Source organism: Siniperca chuatsi, linkage group LG13 (assembly GCF_020085105.1).
Source record: "Siniperca chuatsi isolate FFG_IHB_CAS linkage group LG13, ASM2008510v1, whole genome shotgun sequence".
NCBI lineage: Eukaryota > Metazoa > Chordata > Actinopteri > Centrarchiformes > Sinipercidae > Siniperca > Siniperca chuatsi.
In genome coordinates this window covers 2904276-2930723 of record NC_058054.1, presented here as the reverse complement: position 1 = coordinate 2930723, position 26448 = coordinate 2904276, and the positions used below count along the sequence as shown (strand labels likewise).

The window sequence follows — 26448 nt, the reverse complement described above, 5'->3', positions numbered from 1 at the left end:
TTCTTTTGAAGGAAGATGCAACAGACGTATGTTTGCTTTTATTTATTTATTTTTTTTAATAAATTCACTTCTTTCCTTGATGTGCTCTAAAGCATTTTTGCAGTTCACAAATCTGTGAAGAAAACCTGATAAATCAAAGTAAATATTTGATTTTTGACGTCATTTCTATAAATTACAACTTCTGTTGTTGGGAACAAAATTACCTGACAATAATGTTTAAACAATGAAGCCCCAAAATGACTTCTTCAAATCCCAAAGCTGCCTTTGAAAAGCAATACATTCGCTTCTAGTTTCTGTTCTCCGCTTCTTCTTCTTCTTCTTCCTCCTCTCCTCCCCCCTCCTCCTCCTCCTCCTCCTCCTCCTCCTCCTCTTCACCTTTCACCCCGGGCCCTGCTGGTCTCCCTGCTGGTCGGTGACCTTGGCTCTGCCCTGCACTCGGCCTGTGGTTGTGGGTTTGAATCCCGCTGTGTGTCGGCGACTCTCTGCTCTCCTCACTGGACGGGGGAGGAGGAGTTGGAGGAGGAGGACGTGTGGAGCTGCCAGACGATCCAGCAGGAGGATTTGACTTCTCCTCGTCCTTCAGGTCAGAGCTTTCATCACTGCAGACAGACAGCATTTTGTTGTTGAACTGAACATGAACTAATTCTGTCAAAATGTGATTTTAGTTCGATTTTATGTTGACATGTTTCAGGCATTTAACAGATGCTTTTATTTAGAACAAATGTTAGTGGATTGTATACGGTGCTTGAATTGGGAAACAAAATGCCAGTACTGTAAACCAACACTCAATGTGTGCAAAACTTATTTCTTCTGAGGTTATTTAGTACGAATTCGTAATACGAACTACTAATTTTAATTCATGTGCACAAATGATCAAAAATGTAACCCCTGATATCTGATACCTGCTCCTTACAGACAGCTTCTGGACAGAGAAACTGCAGTCATTTTATTTTGTGAAATGCTGTAATTGTTGGTGAAATGATGGATACTCTGTACACAGCGTATCCATCATTTTATCAGTATGGTACAGGACATTACATCATCATTTAGCCAAACTGTGGCTGGGGACACAGCTTCTGGTGGAGGAGGGTGATGGGGCAACGAGGACGCTGTGTTTTGGCAAAATGATGACTGTTTGCAACATACTGACGTTTCTATAGATGTTTTATATACACATATTTATATACACATAAATTGTATATCATGAATTTAATCTGATCACAGCAATGGAAAAAATAAACTAAACAAGGAAGAAACTCTTCAGACACCTTCCAAGCCTAGAGGAGGCGAGTGTTTGATACTCAGTAGATCAGATTTTCTGTGAAATATCACTCACAGAATGATTCTCAACCTGCGAACGACTAATTTCAGTTAGAAAAAAAGAATAAACACCATATCTACAATACGAAATTGTTTATTTTCAAGCCTTTTCTCAAATCTAACCTAACCAATCTGAGAAGGGACAGTCACTCTTGCTCACAGCTCATAGACAGAATGCAACTTCCCCCAAAGTCAGCCTGAAATATTTGGTATATTTGGCATCTCCAGTAAAATTTTAACTGAAGTCCTGTGGGTTTGAACAAAGCCCGACACACAACATGCAAATGTAATGCTAATATTTTTAGAATAGAGTTAAATGCAATGATCTGCTTTTACTCTATGATTTGAGAACCTTCTCTTCTCACCTGTTCTGAACTCGGTGTGGTGGAGGTGTGTTTGTAGCCGTCGATGTTTCCTGCATGCCGTTGGGCGTCGGATCATCCACGTCAGAGCGTCCTCCCTCCGGCTCCTCGCTGTCCTCGCTGGACTCAGAGGAAAGGCGTGGTTTGGGGGGTCTGCTGGCCCGGCGGCAGGGAGGTCCGGGGCCGCGGCACCGCTGCGACGGCAGGCTGTGGTTAAAGTGGGCCGCTGCCATACACTCTGCAGTGGTTTTGTCACACACACACTGCAGCTTGTCACATACAGTGACGCCCTGACCTGAAGAGGAGACAGATGATGAGGTTAAAGGTTAAGAATGAGCCTTCCAGATTATAATTAGCTTAAATAATTTAGAAAGACTTCGATATTAGTGGAGTGATGTGAACCACGTGGCTTTGTTTCAAAGTAAGAGGTAAAGTCCTAAGACTCAAACGTAATGTTAATTTTTGAGTGCCTAAAACCTTGTGGAAAACATGTGACTTTGTATTTCAAGAGAAAAAATTGGGGTTTTCTCGTTCACATTGATGCCGTCTGATTTTGTAACTTAGAGCTTCAACACTCAGCTGTGTTTTAGAGTTCCTGTAGATGTTGTCAATACAAAAATCAAATCCTCCTGTTGGATGGTAACATGAGATTCCCAGAACATGGGAACTTTGTAAGATTCAGGAGAAGGTAGATGGAAATGAATGCAGCATATTTATCGGTACTTTGGTTGTTACCTCGCTGTGTTTCTGCGGTGTAACAAACATTCATGTTGCTGTCTTCACAGTAGACCTGCTGTACTCACATCGTGGTTTCCCGTTCTCACAGGAGATCTGAGCGCTGAGCTTCCTTTCTGACCTGCAGCCCATGGAGCTGATCTGCTTCAGGCAGCAGTGATGGAAGAAGCAACACCTGATGAAGAATGTTCAAGTTTGTTTTGGTATCTTGTTACTGTTTATTCAGCATGGACAAATCAGTGGAAGGTTAAAGGTACGCAGTGGAGTTTTAGGCCACTGGTGGAGCTATAGGGCGATATAGCAAGGCTTGCAAATCGCCCACTGTGATGGTAAATGAAAATGGCAGCTGCCTCAAAGATTGGCTGATACAATAAATTTGACTCTAGACTGTCTGTGAAAGGAGGGCTACGACGACCCCTGGTGTTTTATGAGAAAACAAATGCATTCAACGTGTTTGTTAGACCTCAAGGATGTCCACGTCATGAGGACTCACAACATTGTCAAACGCTCCCTTTTAAATTTACTATTTTATTACGTTAGAAGAAGTTTAAAAAAATAAAAATTATTGGAAAAAGTTTCCAAATTTGCTCTTCGTCAGGTACAGAAGAAATTTTAAAAGGTGCATTCGACAGTGTAGTGAGTCGATGGGAAGGGGAAATCACAGCTGCAGTTTCTGTTGGGTGTGTGTGTTTTCCGCATGAATTGACCTCAAGGATAAACACGTGTTTCGGTGAATGTAAATATAACTTAAAACTCCTCGGGGTACCTTAAAATTCTATTAGGTTTCATCGCAGTCTTCACCCGTCAAATCTCAGTTTCTTTTCATCACAAAATCTAAACTGCAGTTTTTCTTTCCTTACTATGTATCAGCTATAACATGTCATCACTTCCTGTATGCTCCTTATCCTGCAGCTGCTGACCTGTCCAGCTGGTCCAGAGGTTGACCCCCGCCCTCGTGTCCGCAGTAGCAGCCGTACATCTCGTACTCATGGGGGCATCGTCCCGTCAGGCAGTGGAGCATCTCCCCCAGAGCCGGCATCTCCCGTCTGGCTTGCCCATCGCTGCTGTGCAGGGTGAAGGAGCGACTGCATTCTGGTTGGAGAAACAAGTAAACTACTGAACGTATACAAAAGGGATTTAGACACTGTAAAAATGCTGTTAAGCTACATAATTAAAGGGCTGCAGGCGAATGCTTAAGTCAAGTCTGCAAAACTCAGCTATTTAAAATAGCCATCTTTAAATCTCAGCAGATTTAAAGATGGCAGGTGGTTTGTCCACACTTTGATAATCAGGCAGAACAATCCGAGGCTTAGGGACCCAGGACAGAATAATGCAACGCATCCAATTCAGGAGAAAACGACATCTCAATATGCGTGACTTATGAGTAAAGAGAAACCTTTACTCCATCAGTGACATGCAGCCAAAGAAATTCCACTGTTTTACCTTTGCTGTCTGGCTGTAGCTGGATGTCAGTCAACCCCACAGACTCCAGCAGGGACCAGGCGAAGAACGGCACCGTCCTCTTCTGAGCCACATCCCAGTCTGCCGACACACAAACAACACATTTAAGAAACTTTTAGCCACAGCAGCTTCAGAAGGCTTAAATAATATCATCATCATCAGAGAGGGACAGAGGACACACTGAAGATTTGTGTGTAACCTCTGGTGCGCACAGGGAGGGTTTGCAGCCAGACTTCAGTTTGCCCCCTTCAGTTTGGGGGCAAGCCCCCGCCCCAAGTAAAGGAGTTTAAATATCGCTGCGTTTTGTTAAAATGAAGCGTGAAATAGGCCCAGTTCCAATGTCCACCCTCACTGACTCTCAGACTTTGATGCGTCCTCCTGCTAAGTCCTCTGTGAAATCCAAAAGTGTTTGAGGGCCCTCTTGTTGGCTTTTTGAGCCCTGTTTGCACACTTTCCTTAAGGGAATAACCCACAGTGCATAGCGTTGTGACATTAAAATGGCCATTACAGTGGAATTCTGCAAGAAGACATTTTCCTTCAAGTATAAACACGCAGGTCACTAACCAGCACTATGTTGTCCAGTGATGGCATGTTGATTTGATCCAACAGAACTGTTTTACTTGTAAATAGGAAGCGACCACCAAAGACCGTGTCCCAGACTCTAATGGCAGTGGTGGAAAGTAACAAAGTACATATACTCAAGCACTGTACTTAAGTATAATTTTGAAGTACTTGTATTTTGCTTTAGTATTTTCATTTTATGTTACTTGTACTTTACTACATTTGAGAGGCAAATTGTACTTTTTACTCTACTGCATTTATTTCATAATTTTGGTTACTAATTTCTTTACAGATTTAGATTAATACAAAATGATACATTGATGAAGATTAAGCTAAACAGCATTATTAATTAAAATGAGCCCCACTTTAACCAGCTACAACATTAAAGTGATACGTACTATCAGTCATTATATTAGACATTATTCTGAAATGGAACATTGTGCATAATGAGTACTTATGAGTATATTTTGATGCTAATACTTTTGTACTTTTACTTGAGTAAATGATCGGAGTACTTCTTCCACCACTGGCTAATGGTAATGTCATTGGAAGTGGGCCATAGACAGGTGGATTGTTGGACTGTCACAGTTAAGTGGGAGTTGTACCAAACCATCACGGTGACCTGTCGATCTGCGTTCCAACCCTCCAGTATGGTTATGAGCCATGAGTAATGATGGTGGAGTGTGTTCAGTGGGGTCGACGGTGAAGGCCTTAACATGATTCACATCACTTATATACTCTTCAAACCATTCAGTGAGCTCTTGTGTTCTGTATGGAAGCATCTGTATTTGTGACCCATCTGGTCTGGGAACTCCTCAGGATCCCCCAGGAGGAGCTAGAGGACGTGTGAGGGTAGGAGGACATCTGGGGACCTCTGCAACACCTTCTGCCACCAGCCAATAGACGGATAGGCAGATGACTCTGTAAACACAGCCTCCCCTTTTTTGCTCAGGTAAGAGACCTCATTTATGTGCGAATACAAAACATAATGCTGCTCGTCTTTCACATTGCAGCGTTCTTCAGCTTTAACTCCATTATTGTCTTATGTTGCTAAACTCTCTGCCGTCCCGGTGGATCAGTGGTTTGAGGCATGTTTGAATCAATAACTTTGTCAAACAGCGATAGACAGTAACACATTTCTAAATAACTCATTGCAGCACTGTGAATCAGCTACTATTATGATTGGCATTTTTGTGTAAAAAAAAAAATTACTAACATTCACTGGTTCCAGCTTCCCAACTGTGATGATTTTCTGTATTTATTTATTATGTGATAGTAAAGTCAATATTTTGTGGTTTCAAAAATTGCAATCTGAAGATGTCACCTTGGTGTTGTGATGTGCATTTTTGACTATTTTCTAACATTTTATAGACCATTCGATTAATCAGTCAATCTCAATTGGCAGCAGATTCATCGATAATGAAAATAATTGTTGTAGCCCTAAATGTGATTAGTAATGAGTAGCGTAAGGGATTACAATTTGGAGACACTTACAAATTTTACGTAATCAAACTATAGGTCACTATTTTCTATTTCTACACCTGTTAAATAGGTTTGGAGTATATTTTTCAAATAACTTGCCCAACACTGGTCATTAGACATTATGTCAAGAAGAAAAAAGTCAGTACCAGTGACCGTGTTTACCAGGCGACCTGTACTCTTGGCTATGAGGGAAATACTAGTGTCGAGCCACGTTTAACCCAACAAAAACAAAAAGCCTCAAGCCAAGAAAGAAAACATCAAATCGACTTTTATTAGCTCAGTTGGAGATGTTTCTCTTCTAATTATCCAGTTTACTCCTCCATATTGGGAAAATGTGAATGTATTGTTAATGTCCATTATGGGCAAGTGTTTCTTCTGGCTGTCATGAGAGGTCATAGATTACTTAATTTAAACTTCTGTACCCCTTTAAATGTAATTAACTTTATTGAACCCATGAGAGAAACCTGCTTAATTTATTCATTTTGTTTAAATTTCATTTAACCTGGCAAGTCAGTGAAGAGACAGAAGGCCTGTTGATGGGGAATTGGAAGTAAAGAGAAGGTAAGAAGGAAACAGCATGCTGCTTGTATTTTGTATATTTTAACTACAGTTTTTTGACCAAACTCTACCATCTGTGTCTTTCTCCTGCGAGCTGTCTGCCAGCTCTCCAGATTCAGTCATTGTGTACGAGGTTGCTGTTGTGGTTCCGGTGGACGTGTTGATGTCTGATCTCGGTTTGATGGAGGTGAGTCGGCTTCCTTGTGTTGTCTGTGAGACGCTTCTCATTGAAGTTGGTGATGAGGTTGTGGACTGTTGCGTTGCCTGTCCTGAAGCAGGAAGGGTAGAGATCATTGAAAATTTAGTTTTAATTATTAAATAGTCATTTTCTTTTCAAATCATCACAAAGTGCATTTCCAAAGAAGTTTCTATGCTTGGCTGAGGTGGAAAAGTTGCTGTACCAATAAAAACACAATGCAACAAAGTGCATTAAACATCACTCAAACTCCCACTGAAGAGACTAAAACATCAGACAAAAATGTAACCTTCCACGCCTTAATACATGACAAACAGAAATGTCATATTTCCATCTTTGACTGGAGAATTAGCTTCACCAACTCATAATATTTGCATGCCAGTAGTAGATGGAAATGCACGCTTTCTTTCGCCAAATTTCTGGAAATTAGGTTAAAATTTGCATGTAATATCGACTACTGCCACAGGATAATGAGTGTTCTAGATAATTACGCATTCAGAATTGTCTCATCATTCATTTCAAAGCTGCTGCATGATGTATTTGCTGCTTGTTTTCTGTCAAGTCACTGTTCCGCTAGCCTGGTTCAGGTAACATGTTTTCCTGTAAATAGTTTTATTCAGTCTGCTAAAAAGCTGAAACATGTTTGTATCTACTTTTGTACTGAACAGCAAATTTGGAACCCCTCATTTTTCCCCCCCAATCAATGATTGTCATAATTCAATAACTACAGCTCCCATGAGGCTTTGATAACATGCTTGCTGTATGCTAAAAAAAAAAAATAAGATGCTCAAACTTTACTGTCCAGTGATATTCACATAATTTATTCTTGTTGTATGTCGCTCCTGATTAGACTTAAACGTATAAAATGAAGTTCACTTCACCCACATGCGGACACTGAGCAATTATAAAATTCTGCCTCAAACTAAATGCCAGTCACCTCCATAGTATCGGAGCGGAGGATGCACAAATAAAACCAAAACTATCTGCAGGGCTCGATGCCACTAGAGGGAAGAAAGAAAATGGGTTTTTTTTTTGCAGGAGCATGGTGCAAACATTTAATTAATTCCACTCACCCCAATGTGTCGTTATGCTAATTCATTTCTAAAGATTGTTCCAAGTGAAGTGCTGCTGTGAGCTGCCTCACCTCGGCTCAGGGGACTGAGAGCAGCAGCAGGTGTCTGCAGTCTGAAGTCTTCCTCCCAGGAAGTGTCAGCAGTTCTGACGGGGTCGCTTTCTGGTAGTGAACTTGTTGTTGAAGGACTTTTTGTCACCATGGTAATAATTTCTGTGAAAGTGGCTGTTATTACAACAGAGTGAGTGAGAACTTTGCCTTTACATTCAAATATTACAGTGTGGATTCACCCTCAGAATAAAATGTATGCATTTTAGTGAGTATATTTAAATATATAGTCATTGAATGCTGTTGGGCAAAGATCAGTGTAGCTAAAGCAGATGTCTAAACTTTTCCTTAGTTGAATTTCCTTTGGTCACCATCTTGTTGCCGCTGAATTTAAAAAAAGAATATATACAGTAAGATTTCACTACTGGAAAACTATCATCTGTTAAGGAAATTTGGAGAATGAGTGGAATAAAACTCTTCCCACACCAGTTTTTTTTTTTTTTTTAAACCACAGCTGCTTTATGTGCATAGTGTGAATTCACACGCGTTAATATTTCTAACTCCACTGGATTAAAATGGAGGCTCTGCCCTTTATTTACCCCTTGCTGTGGTGAATCGTTGTATTGATGATGGCTTTTTTCAGTCACCGTGCATGGGCTTAAAGCAAAAGTTTGACATTTTGGGGAAATACGCTTTCTGGCCGAGAGATGTTCAGACTGATACCACTCTCATGTCTGTACGGTAAATATGAAGCTGCGTCCATTAGCTTAGCATAAAGACTGGACAGAGCCAGGCTAGTTGTTTCCCCCCGTTTCCAAAGGTAACAAAAATCTACCTGCAGCCAATCCGCCCCACTATTTCTTTGCTGGTTGCCTAGTAACCACTCACAGCCGAGACTCTAGGAAGTTACTGGTCTAACAGATAGGGGTTTTTGGACAGAGCCAAGCTAGCTGTTTCCAGTCTTTGTGCTAATCGCCTGCTGACTGTAGCTTCATATTTACCATACAGACAGGTTTAACAAACTCTGGACTCCTCACCTGTTCTGAAAACCCAATCAACGCTTAGTATGTCAGCTCCAAACTGCTGACTTTTTATGGAAAAAAACAATTGCGTGCACCAGTGAGCTGACCTTCAGTTGCTCTCAGGAAACTTGTGTTCTCCTTGCCGACACCCTGCTCTGCTCCCTCCTCTGAAGCTGGAGGTGTTGCTGGTGTAAAGGAGACACCTTCTCCACCTGAAGGGAGCAGCACACAAACACCTTCAGAACTTAGATATTAATACATTCCCCTTGATTAAACCAGGCATTAAAGAAAAAGCAATCACATTTTCTTTTTCTTCCTGGAATTAAAAATGTGGAGTGTATTTCCGTCCCCTAAGGCACCTGTCAAAGCCTCTGTGTAATTACAGACACCGTTAGCATTGAGGGGAAAATTAGCAGGTATGTAGTTTTTTACCTGACAGCAAGGACGTGACACTTAATCAAATCATTTTGCAGCTTGCTGTGTGTGTTGTGGCAGTGTTCATACCTTGTTCTTAAAAACTCATACAATGTGGAAACAGTGTTGATAAAAATCTAAATCAACAAAGACCTACCTAATGTATCACATATCTTCTTTCTGAGCCACAGAACTCCATTGTTGTCCAAATACTATTTAAAAACACATCAGTGAGCCGCACTGGGTGACATGTTCCTTCATCCCCATGAACACACACCTCCTGCTGCCCCAAGAACTCAACTAGAGCACCAAATGTGGATGAATCCGCTGCTGAAAATAGTCCCCAACAAACATCTGTTTCCTCCTGTTAGTTTGATAAAACCTACAGTTTCAGGAAATAACTGAATTTTTTAATTAAATAATAAAACTATATATCTGTGAGGTGTTTTGAAAGTCTTCAGTGCTACAGACGAGGTAGAGAAGTTAGAAAATATTTAGAGTCAGACTAACAACAAATCCCATTAATATACCGAAACCAACAATGTTGACTAGAAAATTATTGAATCTTTCCAGATTTCACTACAGTTACTTAACCTAGGTATCTCATATGTTCGCTCTAATCTTGACTAGATTCAGGTCTTACGCACCTTTTGAATGGAATGAACAGTTCTTAAGCTTGATGCTTTCTCATGTTACACAATATATTCTTTAGCTGCACCACATCACACTGTAACAAACTGACCTGTTAGAGAAGCGGACGGCGTCGAGCTTCCGGTCAGCTCGTTGGACTCCTCAGTGGTTACACTCTGTGTTGTGACTGTTTTGGCAGTTGTGAGAATATCCTTGACTGAGGGAGAACAACAACAATCAAAGAGTTTAGATTAAGTCTTATGGGGTGAGTTCCACTCAAGGTCTGAGTGCTGACCAACAAAGTGACCCAGCATGTTAACATTGTACTTTTAAGCTGTCTTAATAGATTTTTTTTTACATAAACTCTCTAATGAAAGCCTGTATTGTAAATAATGGAACAGCACAAACAAAGGTAGAAACATTAATCAGGGGAGGAATTACCTGTACTAAAGTGGCTCACATGGTAATTCATTATAATGTCAATTTCCACAGAACAGCCTGGTGTTCTCTGCAGTGGAGGTAAATAAAGCCACTATTTGTGAATTTATGGTAACTGAGGCTAATTTATTGTTCTGAGATTTTACAAGGTCAGAATTTGAATTTTTGTTTTCAAGTCTTAAGTCCGACACAAGTGTGAAAAGAATCTACTCTAATAAAATTAGACTGAATCATTTTGGAGTCAGAAGATCCTGTGATACAAAAGGAAGTTTGTTTAGTTAAACTCACCATGTTCATCTGAAGCTTCCTGCTCCCCTTCAGCATCACCATCATCATCCTCCTCCTCAGATGACTTTAAGGCCATCGCACTGGATATGGTTATTTTCTCAGATGGACTGATTTGTGGTTTTGCTGATGGCAGTGATGAAGTTGTGATGTCGACTGAACCTGCAGAGACATCAGATTAAAATTATGATTAATTCAATCTAAACTTTTTTAAATATGTATATAATATGTCTGTTGTATGTGTTTAAATGTAAAAAAATAATAATAAAAAGGAAAAACAAAATGAGAAACTTTACAGAAGACAGACCACCCTTATTTCTGAATCACCTTCCTCAGATGGTGTTGTAGTCTGATTGGAAGGTGTGATGTCGACGTGTGAAGCTGCTGGTGTTGAAGACGTCGCCATGTTTTCATCTCCAAAGCTCAGAGAAGAGCGTCTGGTCGGCTCTGACTCTGCTTCGCTCAGTGTTTCTCTGTCGTGGACGAACAAAACTGAATCTGCAGCAGAGAATTCGATAAGTATTTAATGTGTTGTGATACGTCATCAAAATGTAAATAAAGCCTTAGACAAAAGTGCCATCTTGTTTTCATATTATTGCAGTTCAGACTTTATCAAGTAATCATTTGACTGGGTTTCACCTGACACGTTAATATTTCTCACGTCACTTATATAGAGATCAGCCAGATCAGACTAACATTTAACTGTACGTCTTTCTCAGTTCTGATCACTTCTAAATGCTGCCACACAGTGATTCACCCGATGTCCAATTCATTAAAACTTTTCCTGAGTTATAGAAATCATGTGAACGCCACGTCATCAAAATAAAAATAAAAAATCACCAACTGTTCCTTTATATTTAAAAACTAGTACTACATTCCTGTTATCAACCGTGATGGAGACGGACAGTATTATTGGCTCACCAGGGCTGATTGCTGAAGGATTGTGGGTCGTCTGATCCTTATTTATCTCTTCCAGCTCTAGTGCTTCCTCTGTCACAGCCTCATTCAAATCTGCAAAAGCAGCAACACATAAGACAGCGACTGGAAACGTCTGAGCCAAGTGAGTCACCGAGCAGCAGGAGACCAACAGCAGGGAAATTATTTCTGGTGTTTTGGAAGCTGCAGAATGGTCAGCTCGAGCCAAATGTAATTATGAGCAGCTTGGAAAAACACAAGTTTGCCAGAAAAGTACTTCAGGGAGGATCACAGTAAGTACGTACAGATGGAAACGAGATGAGTAATGCAACTGTTTTACCTTTAGAGATGAAACTTGTGTGTGTCGCCTCTTCCTCTCCTCCTACCTCCTCTGCACCACCTTCACCTTCCTCAAACTCTTCTTAAATGACAAGCCACAGACAAAAATCACAATTAACACACACACGGCTGTTTCCCAAGAACACAGCTAATAATTTACTACTCTGTAAAAATGACTGTTAAACGAGATTATACAACCATGCTAGCAGCTTGAGGCTGTACTGTGATTCGAGCTGTTATTAAATGAATATATTTTGATGATTGTTCAGAGGCATTGATCTCTGCTGAAATGACCAACTTGCCCCAAAGGGAATAAGAAAATGTAATCTTTACCATGATGCATAATACATGCATCTTTTAGAGCATGGACCACACATACAGGAAAGAGAGGTGACGTGCAGTGTGTGTGTGTGTATTACTCATGTTGTGGGGACAAAAGGCAAGTCCCCATAACGTAAATCATTAAATTTTAGGGTGAAGACTTGGTTTAAGCTTAGGGTAAGTCTCCAGGAAAAGAATATAAGTCTAAGTTTTGCCCTCTGCTCGGCCCTGTGTTAAACCTGTTAGAGCGTACCAGCAGGCGTCAGTATGGGGGCCGGGCCTGGAGGCAGGGTGATGAGGTCCCCATCCATCCCCGCTGTGTCGCTCCGGTTATCCACTCTGCTGGTCATTAGCGGGTCCATTTCTGCTGGCCAGACACAATAACAGCTCAGGCCGAGTCAAACACGAGACACACGGATCATTTAACTGCTGGAGTCACAGCTGGAATGGAGAGAGCTGGTTTTTCAGCCACATGTTGAGATTCAGGTTCCCTTTGCAAACAGTGATTGACTGTACTGTATTCTGTCAGACAGCTTTGGAGTCGCTGGAGGGTGGATTCTGTTTTACTTTGTGTGAAGCTAGGTTAAACACATTCTGAAGAAAAATGACACAAATAAATATAATTATCAATCTTCTAATTTCACTCGAAGATGGCTGACAAGAAGATTTCCCAAAATACTGAAATGGATCATAGAATGGCTACACATGTTTTAATTTTAAAGTAGGATTTACACACAAACTAATTAGCTCAACGTTTCTGTTTTTTTATTTGTGCGTCACTTTTTAATTAATTATGTGCCATCAATACATTATGGCAGTGGTTCCCAGTAATGGGATTAAAGCCCTCAAGGGGGGGGGGGTCACAAAACAAACCTTAAACATTTTTCTACTACACAATTATTTTTTTCTTCCTTTCTTGTTAAGTACTGGGAAGTTTCACCTCTCCAGGCCTCCAAGAAACTATTAATTGTAACAATCTCTTAAAACTGTTTTAATGTTTGATTTTTCTGTCCTGCTCTTACAAATCTGATTTGTTATGTAAAGCGTCTTTGAGTTTCCAGAAAAGTGTTCTATAAATAAAATTTAGCATTATTAATACTACTATTGTTACAGTCTGAGAAGGGAACACCACTTCTTGATTAAACTGCTAACAACTGAGTGGGCTATAAAAGGGTCACAAGTCAAAAAGGTTGGGAACCAGAACCATTGCATTTTGATTATTTTCATTATCAATTAATCTAATAATGATCTTTTGGATTTACCAATTCATCTTTTAGTCCATAAAATGTCAAAAAATAAAATTTAAAATAAGCTGTGATTCTTACATTTTAGACACTGAAACCAGAGAATCCACATGTGTAATGTTTTTTAAAAAAAATTAAGTTTAATTTCTGTTAATCAAATAGTTGTTTCAGCACTAAAATACATTCATATCCATACATTAACAAATGTTAAGGATTGTTAAATTGTGTTTTCTTCATGGTTAAAAACCAGGTGATACTTTGAGAGCTTTATTAACTGTCTTGACTCACAGAAAATGTAATTTCACACTATTGCCTCTGATAGCAGCGAGCATAATCCAAGGTCAGTCATAACTACGTCTTCATATCAGTTTTATCAGGACAAACCTCTCCACATTTATCTGTTTGAGAAAAATGACTCTCTTCCTTTGTCCTGAAGAACTTCTGGGATATAAACACTGATTTCTCACACTCCAGTTTCAAGGACTCAAGCGTCAAAACTCTCACAGCAAAATTTAAATTCCATTTTTCCCCCTCTTGAGACGCAGTGATGTGCTGAGTGTGAACACAGAGCTTTACAAAGTGAACTCAACCCCAACCAGGGCTTTTACCTGCTGACAGGAGGGAAGAGTTGGAGAGCGGGTAGCTCACAGAATCGTTTCCTGCTGAGAGAACATCTGGGAAGGAGGACAGACAGGACCAACATATACAGGATGAATTCAGTCTATCTATATAAATATACTCCAAAAGAGTCACTTAAAGCCTGTGGCTGTTTTAACTTAAGTGGTCACATTACAATTTTACAAATTAAAAGATATTCTCCCCTATTTTGTTACAGCACCATAAAATGAAGCTAGTCAAATGTGACCAGTATCCTGCTCAACTGGAACTGGCATTGGAGTAACACATCTGTGCCAGGATGCTGAACAGCAGTTTGTAATACTATGAGACAGGAAACAGGAGTTACTCTTTAATCCTTGATTGGTCAGATTTGCCTGATCACTACGGTTCTTCAAAGGGACTTTTTAGCTTCCATTTAGTTCCTGATTTACTTTAGTTTCCACAATTATTTGGCCTTTACAGAGCTACACCATGAGCCATACCTGCTACTCTTTAACACTGCAAGAGTTTATCAGTACTTGACATGAAATCATCAACGAAAGCGTATTTAAAGTCAAGCAGAGGATGTTGCAGGCCGCTGGTATAAGTAAAATGTCTATTCAAACCGAAAAAACTCAACTTGAACTGTCTGACAGGCCTCCAACAGGCTTTACACAACCTTTCCTCTGAAGGTGGCTTCTCTACTTTAATAAACTCCTCTACTTAAACCGTTCCTGGTTCTCTCAGGCTGAGAGCAGCTCAGCTGGGGCAGAACATCTATATTTGGACCTGACGGATCAAAGGAACTTTTTCTTCCAGATGTGCGTGGGTAGGAAGCTGCAGGATTAAACATCGAGAGGTCATTGTTTTAATTGGCTGAAAGCCACAGAGATGTGACTCAGCCATCTGTGTTTCTACCCAATAAATCGCTTCCTTGGATCTGACATCGCTGACCCGCTTGGAAATTGACGCACCCCGACTGACGCACTGTCTGGAGAAAGCTGACGCGGACATTTTGCCGGTTGTGTCCTCAAAGCTCCCTGACACGGCGTCATTTGATCAGAGTTTCGGCGTTCAGTGTGTGGACATCACTCAGACTCACCTGCTCCTCTGGAGGCTTCGCTGGTCTCCGCGGTGCTGCTGAGCACATCTGAAACACAGAGTCAAACTAATGAGGGATTCAGACTGCTGGGCCTCCGCTCTGTCAGGCAGTGTGGATAGAAAGCAGAAGCAGTGTTAATGACGCCAACTGCTGCTAATAGCACAGTATATGGAGATATGTAATTTAATGAACATAGTTTGATAGCCTGTTGATTCCTTTTAATCCTTCCACGAGGACTTCAAACAGAGCTCAGCTTCAATATGTTTTATATTTTATTATACTTTGTTTTTTAGGATCCAGTTTTAATGTACATTTAGAGCTGAGTGATTCATTGATATATCAGGTAATAATAATATTGCGTCATGTTATAAGATTAAAAATGGTCTAGTATTTTGGTTATTGTAATATCTTGATCTAAAGTAGCCTAAATCCTGGTAACTGTTCTCGCTGAATGAAATAAATAGCCTCTACATGTTTAACCATCCTTACGAGAGCGAGAGAGATCCCTACCTACCCAGCCTTATCTGCACTTACAGTGTTTGTCTTTAAAATGTCCACACAAAGGGAAGTCAGTTGTTGGCGCTGAAGGAGCAGTTTGTTGCTTTGCACTCTGCAGGTTTATCAGGCCGCTTGTCTCCTGTGATGAAGTTACCTGTTTGATTTGTAGCAGAGCAGGATGACTCGGCGAGGCCTCTCAGTGTGGCGTTGTATGAGCTCTGAGTCATGCAGTCAATGGCAGCCTGGTCACATTCACAAAACCTCTGCAGACACCAATCACCAGCATCTGCGAGATAAAAAAAAAATACCATCAATTAATGTGCATAGATAGTACTGTCATCTTATATACATGACATGTAGGACTAGTGTCACAATTTTAGTTTCTTCTGGTTTAATAGTGGCAGGACACAGCTTGGGTAAAATGACTAGATAGGCCTATTGATGTAACATTTGGTTTCATAAAATCTACACATATAGTCTTCATCTAAATCTTCACTTAAAGCAGAAGTTCGACTTTTTGGGAAATACGCTTATTCGGTTTCTGGAAGTTAGATGAGAAGATCGGTACCACTCTCACTTCTGTGTGGTAAATATAAGTGTTCAGCCAGCAGTCAGTTAGCTTAGCTTAGCATAAAGACTGAAAATGGGGGGAAACAGCTAGCCTGGCTCTGTTCAAAGGAAACTAAATCCATCTACCAGCACCTCCAAAGCTCACTAATTAACACGTTATATCTTGTTTGCTTTAGTGTAAAAACAACAATTTGTGTTTAACGGTGGATAATGTGCCAGACTATTTCTTGGCCGGGTGCAGTGACTTCCCGCAGTCTTCACCGTGAGGTTGACGGGTAGCCAGCGGAGAGACTTCTGCTGTTTGTAGCTTCATATTTACTGAACAAACCCGACAGTAGTAATGATTTCACATTTAACTCTCAGCAAATGAGCACATTTCACAAAATGTCGAACTGTTCCTTTAAACTGCAAGTCTTACCACAGCTGGTGTTTGCTGCTGAACAGGTGAAGTTGTTTGGGAGGAGCGGCAGCTCCTGCCTGCAGGGGGCAGAGTTCTGGTAACACAGCCTGTGAGTCTCACAGCAGCTGCAGCAAAGAAGAAATGAGAGCTACTTCAGGTGTCTAAAAAGGACGAAGGTCCAACTCTACTTTTGCCAGCAGAGGGCATTGAAGTACAATACGTTTAAAATTAATTACGGCAAATGAGAGATAATTATTACACACAATCATTATTTAGGAATTCCACAAGTCGACATTCTTTCATATCAGTAAGGAGTGTTTACGTAGATAAATCACCAAATCTATTGTAAATCTGTTCTTGTCTGATGAGAAGAGTGCTTTTTTATTTTCAGTTAAGTTAGCAGAGGTCACAGGGGGTGGGCCTAAACTAACTGAACTCACTTTTTATAGATACTAGCGCCTTCACCCAGCTCTCAAGACATCTTTGAGTTCCCAAACTTTTTGAAGGTTTATCATGTCATAGGTTGAGAAGGATCTGTGCCAAACTTTGAAACTGCATCTATACCCCTCTCAGGACTGTGTACAGGCATGTTGGAGGGAAATACTGAGCAAAAAGGCATGCAGACAAAAAATGTAGGAGCAGAGAAGCAGCCTCTGAATTCAATTAAGCCATGATGCTGTATTTTAAGTTCAGCAGCTGCTGCAGCTGCTTCCTGCTGTGGTTTGAGTCTTACTTACACGTCCAGAGGATCCACAGGGTTTCCAGCGGCCACATATCTGCAGGAGCAGCCATAATCTTCCAGGTCCCGTGGACAAAGCCCCGTCGCACAGCGTAGCTCCAGAGCAAAATTCAGCAGCGAGGGGAAATTATCAAAGACCGAGTGGAGCCAGGTGAAGCGCAGGCCGAGACAATCTGCACAAGGAGAAGGGAAACAAGATGTAAACTGAAGAGACAAACACACAGAGGCTGTAAAAGGAACAAACCTAAAACAATTTCACTCTCTCCATTTCCTCCATCTTGCAGGTGGAGAGCAGAATGATTTAATCATAGATAATCCTGTTGGTAGATTCCAATAACCCGAATCCAGAGAAGCATGCAGGGCAGAAAATTATTTAGGCCACAGCTCTCCACATGCCAGATGTACCCACAGTGCTGATTAGGACTATAGGTGTCCCAGAACATCACAGCTTGTGAATTAGTTGACCTTGATGTCAACAACAGAAAATGGCACATAAAGTCAGGCGACGTTAAAGCACCTGGATGATTGATTGTTGGGGAAACAATTACCGTCTGACCTGGACGAGACACTGCTGCAATTTTCCAGCCAGTTGACACAATGACCCAACCAAAATTACTTGATTTATTTTTTGGGGATTTGCTAAGAATTACTCCAAAAGAGATCAATCGTCCCTCAGATTTCATGTAATACCACTGATAAGCGTCTACCAGTGAGGTTACTACTGAGTCAATGTTAATACTTAATAAGGCTGAAGAATCATTACATTTAGGTTTAAGTGACTTAATCCAAACTCTACGTTTTGAGTATCAAACACCTTCGTAGTCTTGAAAAGTGGCTGTAAAATATTCTCTTTTTAAATCTTTTGAAGAAGAACTGCTGCTGTTTTAGGGTTCATGTAAGTTACAATAGAGTCCTATAAAGACAAGTTGATAAAATGAAAACCAAACTTAAGTGCAACACACACTTGTTGCATCATGGTAGTTGTGTCATCTGACGCCCGTAACAAACGCTGAACGTGTCATACAAACAGAGGAAGTCAATATGCATTGATGGGGATAGGACAATTTGGAGAGCGAATGCGAAAACATTTCTTTCTGAAATGTTGACGCAGTTGTTTTGTACAGTATATTCATGCAAGCATATATGTGTAGGTTTATGTGCATATTTATGTGGTTCATTTTGTTTATATAGACACGGGCTTACATCTTTCACATTTGGAAGGGAGAGTTCATTGTAAAAAAAGGTAAAAAATTTTAGTTAAAAAAAATAAAAATCAGGGAGAGATTTCTATCTTGCTTCCACAGAACGGAGTACCTACTCTTAGCAGCTATGCTACACACTTAGCAACCATACCATTATCACTAACCTCTAATCCCAAACAATAACTCTGCTTTAACTGTACAATATAGCTACCCGTCAGATATTATAAATACTGAATAATGTAAAACTCAACTCGCAGTAGGCTAAGTATTAACTTTGAGAACGCACACACAGCAATGTGCAGACCAGCTTCAATACAAGTCCATCAAAATTAATACGTGGCACAACTCTTCTCAAGTATACCACGCTTTATTGACAAAATGTTATCTTGCTTTCATCAGCCCCCCCCCCCCTCAATGAAGAAGCTGAGTATCAACATAACATAAAAAAGACTGAAACCAGTTAATAAATATAAACATTAGTCTTACTTTCATTCGTTTAGTCAAAGCTGGTTTGCAAACTATGTTAAAATATTAACAACACTTCACCTAGCAGCCATCATTTTTACTACATCTTGTGTTTATAACGTGGAGAAAAGTGGAGTAATTTACAGGCAATTTACAAGTATTTGAGATGCATTATCACGTTTTCAGGAGGGTCATTTAACAAACTATTCTATTGTGTAAAAAACAACATTTATAAATGTTTGTTGCCTAAACAAGATCTATTTTTAAAGAAGGATTACAAACTAGTTTATTGGGCAATGGATGCATGCATGGTTGTTGGAGGGGTCATGGAAGTTTGCCCATCCAGTCTACATGTGTTTTGTGGACTTGGAGAAGGCTTATGACCTTGTCCCCTCGGGGAGTCCTGTGGGGTGTACTATGGGAGTATGGGGTACCAGGGCTGTCGCTACGAGCTATCTGGACCTTATATAACCAGAGTAAGAGCTGTGTCCGTATTCTCGGCACAAACTCAAACACATTTTCAGTGGGCGTTGGCCTCTGCCAGAGTTGTCGCCGATTCTGTTCGTGACCTTCAGGGACAGGATCTCAAGGCACAGCCGGGGGGAGGAGAGTGTCTGGTTTGGGGACTTCAGAATTGCATCTCTGCTCTTTGCAGATGATGTGGTTCTGTTGGCTTCATCAGACCATGACCTTCAGCACGCACTGGAGGGGGTTTGCAGTCGAGTGTGAAGCGGCCCGGGATGAGAGCCAGCACCTCCAGTCTGAGGCCACGGTTATCTGCCGGAAAATGGTGGATTGCTTCCTCCGGGATGGGAGTGAGTTACTGCCCCACGTGAAGGAGTTCAAGTATCTTGGGGTCTTGTTAATGGTGAGGGTAAAATGGAGCATGAGATGGGCAGGCAGATTGGTGCAGCATCAGAAGTAATGCTGAGGTTGTACCGGACTGTCGTGGTGAGGAGGTAGCTGAGCCAGAAGGCAACACTTTCGATTTACCAGTCAATCCACGTTCCAGCCCTCACCTATGGTCAAGAAAAGAATTAGATTGCAGATACAAAATGAGTTTCCTCTGTAGGGTGGCTGGGCTCAGCCTTAGAGAGAGGGTAAGGAGCTCAGACATCCAGGGGGACCTTGGAGTAGAGCCGCTGCTTCTTCGAGTTGAAAGGAGCCAGTTGAGGTGGTTGGGGCATCTGATCAGGATCCTCCTGGGTGCCTTCCTTTGCAGGTTTTCTGGGCACATCCAACTGGTAGGAGACCCCAGGGTAGACCCAGAACAGGCTGGAGAGATTATATATCTCATCTGACTTGTGAACACCTCGGGATCCCCCAGGAGGAGCTGGAAAATGTGGCTGGGGAGAGGGATGTCTAGACTACCTTGCTTAGCCTGCTGCCAGTGCGACCCGGCCCAAGATAAGCAGAAGAAAATGGATGGATGAAAGATCCTTCAGATTAGCATATGGTTAAACTACTTGTTAATAAATATTAACTGATTGTTTGCCCAGATATTTAGCTGTACATGACAGTGAAGACACTAAATCCCCATCAGACCTTTCTATTCATTCCCTACAGGCTTCAATAAAGCACTACACTATCATATGAAATGCTGCGTGACTGATCTTTTGAACTCAGTAAACCAACAAATCACTGACTTTGATAGTTGATTCTAATTAAATATTAAGCAAGGCTATGTGTGTCATATTGCTCAGTTTATTAATTAGGGTTTCATCCTCACCAATCATGTGATCTGTGTTGTGGTCGCTGGCCTCTGGGTCTGGGCAAAAGATGGAGCTGCCAGAAAGTGCTGAAGACAAAGACCAAGATAAGTAATTATTATAATAGTGATTTCATCAACATTTAACACATGAATAAGCCATCATATTACATCATGTCACATTAGTATAATTACACAAAACACATGAAACCATCACAGAAAAGACAGTCTTTCTAATATAACACCCTCTGTAAAGGGTTTTATAAGTGTGTACTAATGGCTTCATTAATAGGTAATATGATTTGATAATATTTTATAGATCAGTTAAAAGCCTTTAACAAGAACTTTTCGGTTGCAAGATTGTGATATAAACTCTCTGGCTGGTGAGTCAGTAATGGTCAACTAATTAATAAGTCATTAATAAAAAATTAAAATCAGCAGTTGTAAATATTAACAACTTTTTCAGTCAATATCAATTTTGGTCCAGATGCAACGGAGTGTCCCCTTAAACTAGGAGTACATGTGCTTTTGGGAACATCGCAGTGAACTCACCATTTGGAACAGCAGATAGCATGAAAATCCATATCAGAAACATGACTTGTACCTGCATTCAGAGGGAGAAGGCTTTCATTTAAGTCTCATCACATCACAGGAAAGACAAATGGTGCTCTGAGTATCATTATTGCAAAGCAATGTTCAACTTGGAAGTTATTTTATAGTAAAACCTTTGCATTGTTTGTTGGATTTTCTGACAACACACCTAATTTTTACGCCGCATATTCTCTGTCAGTTCCCAGATGTTTCTTTCTTTGAATTCACCACCTGGAAATGTGTTTTATTGCAATGTAACATAACTTGGGCTAAATGAATGAATATATGCATGTCTCTCAATTTGATTTCCAGTACTGAAATTACTGTAATAAATTGTTGCCTTGAATGAAAGAAATTAGTCTCACTCTGATAGCAGGCTTTGGAAAATGGTTAGCGTTTTGTAGTCCAGTAACCAGATATTGCATATACTTAATGTTAATTCAAACCACCAGTATAAAATCATTATTTATAGGCTAAGCCTGGCGATATTTTAAATTTTTTGTCAAACTATTAAAAACATATCAATGAGCCACACTGTTGCACTGGGTGACATGTTCCTTCATTACCATGAACATACACACACACACACACACACACACACACACACACACACACACACAGTAGTTTATTTTGACTCAGCCCCACACACACCATCCTGCTGCCCCAAACACTCACTACAGCACCAAATGTGTATTAATCCGCTGCTGGAAATAGTCCCCAACAAATGCACGATTTCCTCCTGTTTGAGTGATTTCCTAAAACAGCTGGTCACTGTAGGTTTTATCAAATGTTACTCAGCCTTTTTTTTTTTATGAAACAATTTGTGAGCCGTTTATAGATTTACGTCTTCGGTAGGAACCAATGGGCTTGGAGCTGGGAGCCACAGACAGGGTAGGGAAGTCAGAAAGTATTGAGAGACGGACTAACACATTGTTGCTTTTGGGCATTTCATTGGATTTGTTGTCAGTTGAAAAAATATAAAGTAACACCAGCCTTCACAGTCATCATAGGATTGGCCCGTTTCTGTGCTATTTTGAAAATGCTGAATAGATTGGCACAACGATCTATACGTTTTCATGTATTTCACGTATGTTTTGCTTTCAACTTTCCCAACATTCAATTTAAAAGAATGCGATAAAAAAAATTTGCCTGAGTGCCAAATACCTGAAATGTTCCAAAATAATAGTTTACATTCTGTTACACATGTTGTTGTAATTCTCTGCACAACCAAAGGAGTCTGCACTCAAACTGAAATCGTGCATCTGAGCTTGAAGCTTATTAAGCCGTTGCAGGGACTGTAAATCAAAAACAGGTGTTAAATAATCTAACAGCACAGAAGGTACAAATGAGCTCCACGTTATCATTAATGCAAAAGCTCGGCTCAAACTCTGTCACCTCAACGCCCCCCGGGTGATGTGGGGACCTTACACCCAATCAAAGAAATGAACATGCTCATCTGGGGGGACCAGAAATATCATCTTTTTTTTGGTTGTTTTTTTCCCCCCACGTTTAGTAGAGAACTGAATATACCCCGACATCTCCTACACAGCTCCATAAAGTACCCCGTCATTACAGCGCTGATTAATGCTGCTGTCTTTGATGGCTTCAAACAGCTCGGCCCACCTGCGGCTTAAAGTGTATCATTAATATTATTCAAGCCCCGAGTACATTTCACTAAGAGCACAGAAGTTATCATTTCTACTGGTGTCAATGCAGCGCAGAGGGGGTCAGCGGTCTCCTTAATGCAGTTATATACAAGCTTTATTCAATCTTTAATGTCACCTGAAAGCTGAAGCGGTCAACTCTGCACATGGATCCAAATGACAAAGTCATTTATACGATCTATGAAGGTTTATATTAAAGAGCAAAAAAGCCCACATTGGGCAAACCATTGAGATAACAGGCCTTGCATTTTAACAACTTCCCTATCTTATATAGGCCTATCTGTCTGTAAGTATCTGTACATCACTGTCTGGCCTATAGAAATGGAAGGAGCCACCAATTGTAGTTTTTCCAAACTGTAATTTGAAAGTTGTAATTTGGGCTTCTGTTTGCTTGTGAATTATATTTTGGTTAATGCATGGCCATTTGAGATAAATAATTTGCTTTCTCTATGGATTGAACTTGTAACACCATCCCTTTAGAATTGTGTTTAAATCTCAAAAATGTATCACAAAAAAAAGGACAAATGATCTCCGATAAATGAACAATGTTATATAAGATTATGTCATGGCCACTGATTTTAAAAAAGTGTCTGCTTCCTTTCTGTCAAATCACATTCTGGTATGTTGAATGGCACAGTACTCATGACCCTCAGCGGCAATTGCCATGAAGAAGAGTAGAATGCTCCATTGCTGCAATTTGGGAAACACTGCATCCAAAATCAGTTTCAATTCCAAAAGTAAATTGATGTAATTTCCTGAATTTATCAATTAAATTCTACAGAACTTTAAATGTCACTTCATCCTGTTATTAGCTAATCTTAAGCCCTCTGATTGGATGTTTTGAACAGTAACAGCAAGCTAACTGCTAACACACTAGCCAGCTGGAAACATGCTAGTGCTTGTCAGTAAAAACAACTCTCCAGGCCTGACCGGGCCTTAATAGATATTTGCACGCTAGCTACATAATTTACTAGTTTAAAGTTATTGTTAATGATAGGCAAATTCAAGGATTTGGTCTCAGTAGAGTTGCATTAATACTTTTTTTAAAAACCACAATTGGGGACAGAGAACTCCACAACAAGCTACTTTAACAGACGGACACAAACTGTACGCTATAGTTGCCTTAAAGTTGTTAGTGTGTTAGCAAACAGCTGCCCAATTCCACATCAAGCAGACACAGAGCGACATGATCATCCAATTGGAGTCATGTTGGTGTCCACCTGATGAATGAAAATCCAATATTCACTCTCCTTTTAGCTCTAATTGGTTGGTCTCCACCAACTTCTGAGAAAAATATCTGGCTCTTTAGCTGCTAAATGTTCCACTATGTTCACCAGCTAGTCTCTGACTGTGTCTTTCTGCTGTTTGGTTCTGAGCAGGTAGTGTACAGTGGGTTTATCAGAGCTTGTTTGATGAAAACAGCTGCTGCTGGAAACACTGAGACTGAACCAGACAAAGAATATGCTGGAAAACCAAAACTAGGAGCTAAAAGAGGCTAAAAAGCTCAGTAGAGCTGCAGAGTTGTTGATAATTATCTGTGGATTTGTCAAGACAAGGGAACACATTACACAGAGCCTTTTGATTCATTGTATTGCTGAAAATGACAACTCACACCATCCCGTTACCCAAGTCCACTTTCACTTAAATCATGTGCTGTAAAATACCAAATTACAGAGCAACAACACCAAAAACTAAGACCTGTAAGTATGAATTAACAAAACTCCAAATACTGAGTGCAACAGATACCCAAACAAAACTTTAAAACATCAAACAAACTGGTAAGCAGCAAAGAAAATCTTACCTTATTCGTGGGGTGGCAGCTGTAGAAGTTGGGGGTTCTTCATTGAATAAAGATTAGTGTTAAACTCTGCGTCATTGTAATGACTCAGACAGTTCTGGTGGACATTAGCAGCCAATAGAGAAGGTAGAAGCCGTTTGAGTGCTCTTGTAGTGTTGTTTCCTAACAGAATAAACTCTCAGCTCCACTAACTGTGTTTATCAGTCCTACCTGAGGAGGTGGGGGGACCTTTAGCCCATTCAGTTCAGGTCTTATTGGCTATCAGGTGACACCTGAGCAGGTGATTATCATGGTTTGGTTCCTGTGCAGGTATTTGAGGCTTTAACAGAGGTGGGTTCCTGACAGGGGGGACCCACAAAGTGGTCTTTGTCCCGCAGGGGGCTGGATCTGTGACCCGGGGGTCAACCTGATCTTATCCTCCCAGGAGTTCAGATCAATGACTACCTGCAGGGAGGGAGGAGGGTCAGTGAAGTAAAGGAGCTGTGGGTTTAATAACAGGGGGGGCTGATAGTGGGGCATTGTGTGGGACAGGTGCTTCTGTGTGGGAGGATGCTACAGATTGTTATGTCTAATGGTATGTTACAGAGGGGAAGTGGATAAAATTACGCATAGCGCTTTTCTACCTTAAAAAGGACAAAGTGCTTTACAATTGGCCTCTCATTCACACACCGATGGCGAAGGAGCTGCCATGCAAGGCACTGGCCTGTCACTTCGACATGTGGACACGGAGGAACTGGGGATCGGACCGCCAACCCAGAGCCACAGCCACCCAGAAACACAGTCAGTACTGCAGCACAGAAGTCCTGCAGTAATGACCAGTTTGGTAAAAAAATAGCTAATAATAAATATTACTAAAAAAAATAATAAATAAACTGAATTTTTCCCCTTTCTTTAAGCCTTCGCAGATGTTGATTTGACTGTTTGTTTGCTAAAAAGAGTCTCCTAAAAAGGCCCCCTATAGAGTTTATATGCACACAAGGATGCACATGCATGCCGTGAGGATGGGGGTAACATGGAACATGTTAAGGTGAAGACACATGCAATACATTTTAATTATGTATTATCTATTTAATTAAGTATCTAATTAATTATTTATATATGATAAAGAGAATCTAAACTTACTAAAGGTAATCTAAAAAAAAGGTCCAAAAATGGAGCTTTCAGCTGCATTTCACAGCCATTAGTTTTTTCATTCAGTGAATGGCGCTGGTTCAGGTCATCTACATGTGTCGACTTAAATTAATCAGCATTTTGACAAGTGAGAGTTTGAATTTCATGAGCCTTATCCTCAAAAACTGAACAAGTCTGTAATGTGGGAAGAGAATAAGTCTCAAAAAACCCAAACATATAAGGACACACAATACTCCAAACATTCAAAAGTCGTAAGTCCTAAAACAACATGACTAAATGAGTCAAATCAAAACTCCTGACAGCCTTGAAAACCAAAGAGATATTCTAGTAGCCCTGTTGGCAAGATTTTTCCATTGTTTTGTCCATGCCTTTACAACTCCTTATTAATCTGAGAGCAGTATCAGAAAAATCACTCATATGGGACTATTACTACAAGCAAGAACAGATTTTGGAGCTCCTAGATAAACAAATAAAATGTCATATTAAGGACAGTAAGTCCTGTCAGACGTTTGTACATATTGAATCTGGTTTGAATGGAAAATGGGTCTAATTTTGGGGGATGGGAATTTTGAAAGCTGTT

General features: G+C 40.5%; 1 protein-coding gene across 5 annotated transcripts; it reads right to left on the bottom strand.

Moving 5' to 3' along the window:
- Positions 1 to 27: 27 nt before the first annotated feature.
- oc90 (otoconin 90) lies at positions 28 to 25509 on the bottom strand. 5 transcript variants are annotated; one of them, XM_044218567.1, is made up of 22 exons: positions 24741 to 25508; positions 21237 to 21288; positions 20706 to 20774; positions 17308 to 17482; positions 16589 to 16695; positions 15755 to 15886; positions 15103 to 15150; positions 14012 to 14077; positions 12413 to 12523; positions 11840 to 11917; positions 11506 to 11595; positions 10912 to 11082; positions 10588 to 10746; positions 9974 to 10078; positions 8925 to 9029; positions 7820 to 7972; positions 6551 to 6748; positions 3861 to 3959; positions 3338 to 3509; positions 2486 to 2592; positions 1686 to 1977; positions 28 to 599 (listed from the first exon to the last, which is right to left on the bottom strand). In XM_044218567.1, exons 2-22 carry the CDS (start codon positions 21277 to 21279, stop codon positions 287 to 289), a joined length of 2793 nt encoding a protein of 930 aa, XP_044074502.1. In that variant the 5' UTR covers positions 21280 to 21288; positions 24741 to 25508; the 3' UTR covers positions 28 to 286. The 5 variants fall into 5 exon arrangements, with proteins under 5 accessions (XP_044074502.1, XP_044074503.1, XP_044074501.1 ...); XM_044218568.1 differs by having other exon boundaries at positions 7820 to 7960; positions 11840 to 11920; positions 24741 to 25507; XM_044218566.1 differs by having other exon boundaries at positions 11840 to 11920; positions 24741 to 25505.
- Between the last annotated feature and the right edge of the window lie 939 nt (positions 25510 to 26448).

Bases quoted from the DNA above. Each gene is read 5' to 3' on its own strand.
- oc90 (XM_044218566.1), bottom strand. From the start codon at position 21,279: ATGTTTCTGATATGGATTTTCATGCTATCTGCTGTTCCAAATG. The intron at 16,696-17,307 runs GTAAGTAAGACT...TCTTTGCTGCAG, and splicing joins CCTGTGGATCCTCTGGACGT to CTGCTGTGAGACTCACAGGC. The intron at 11,083-11,505 runs GTGAGCCAATAA...TCTCTGCTGCAG, and splicing joins TCCTTCAGCAATCAGCCCTG to ATTCAGTTTTGTTCGTCCAC.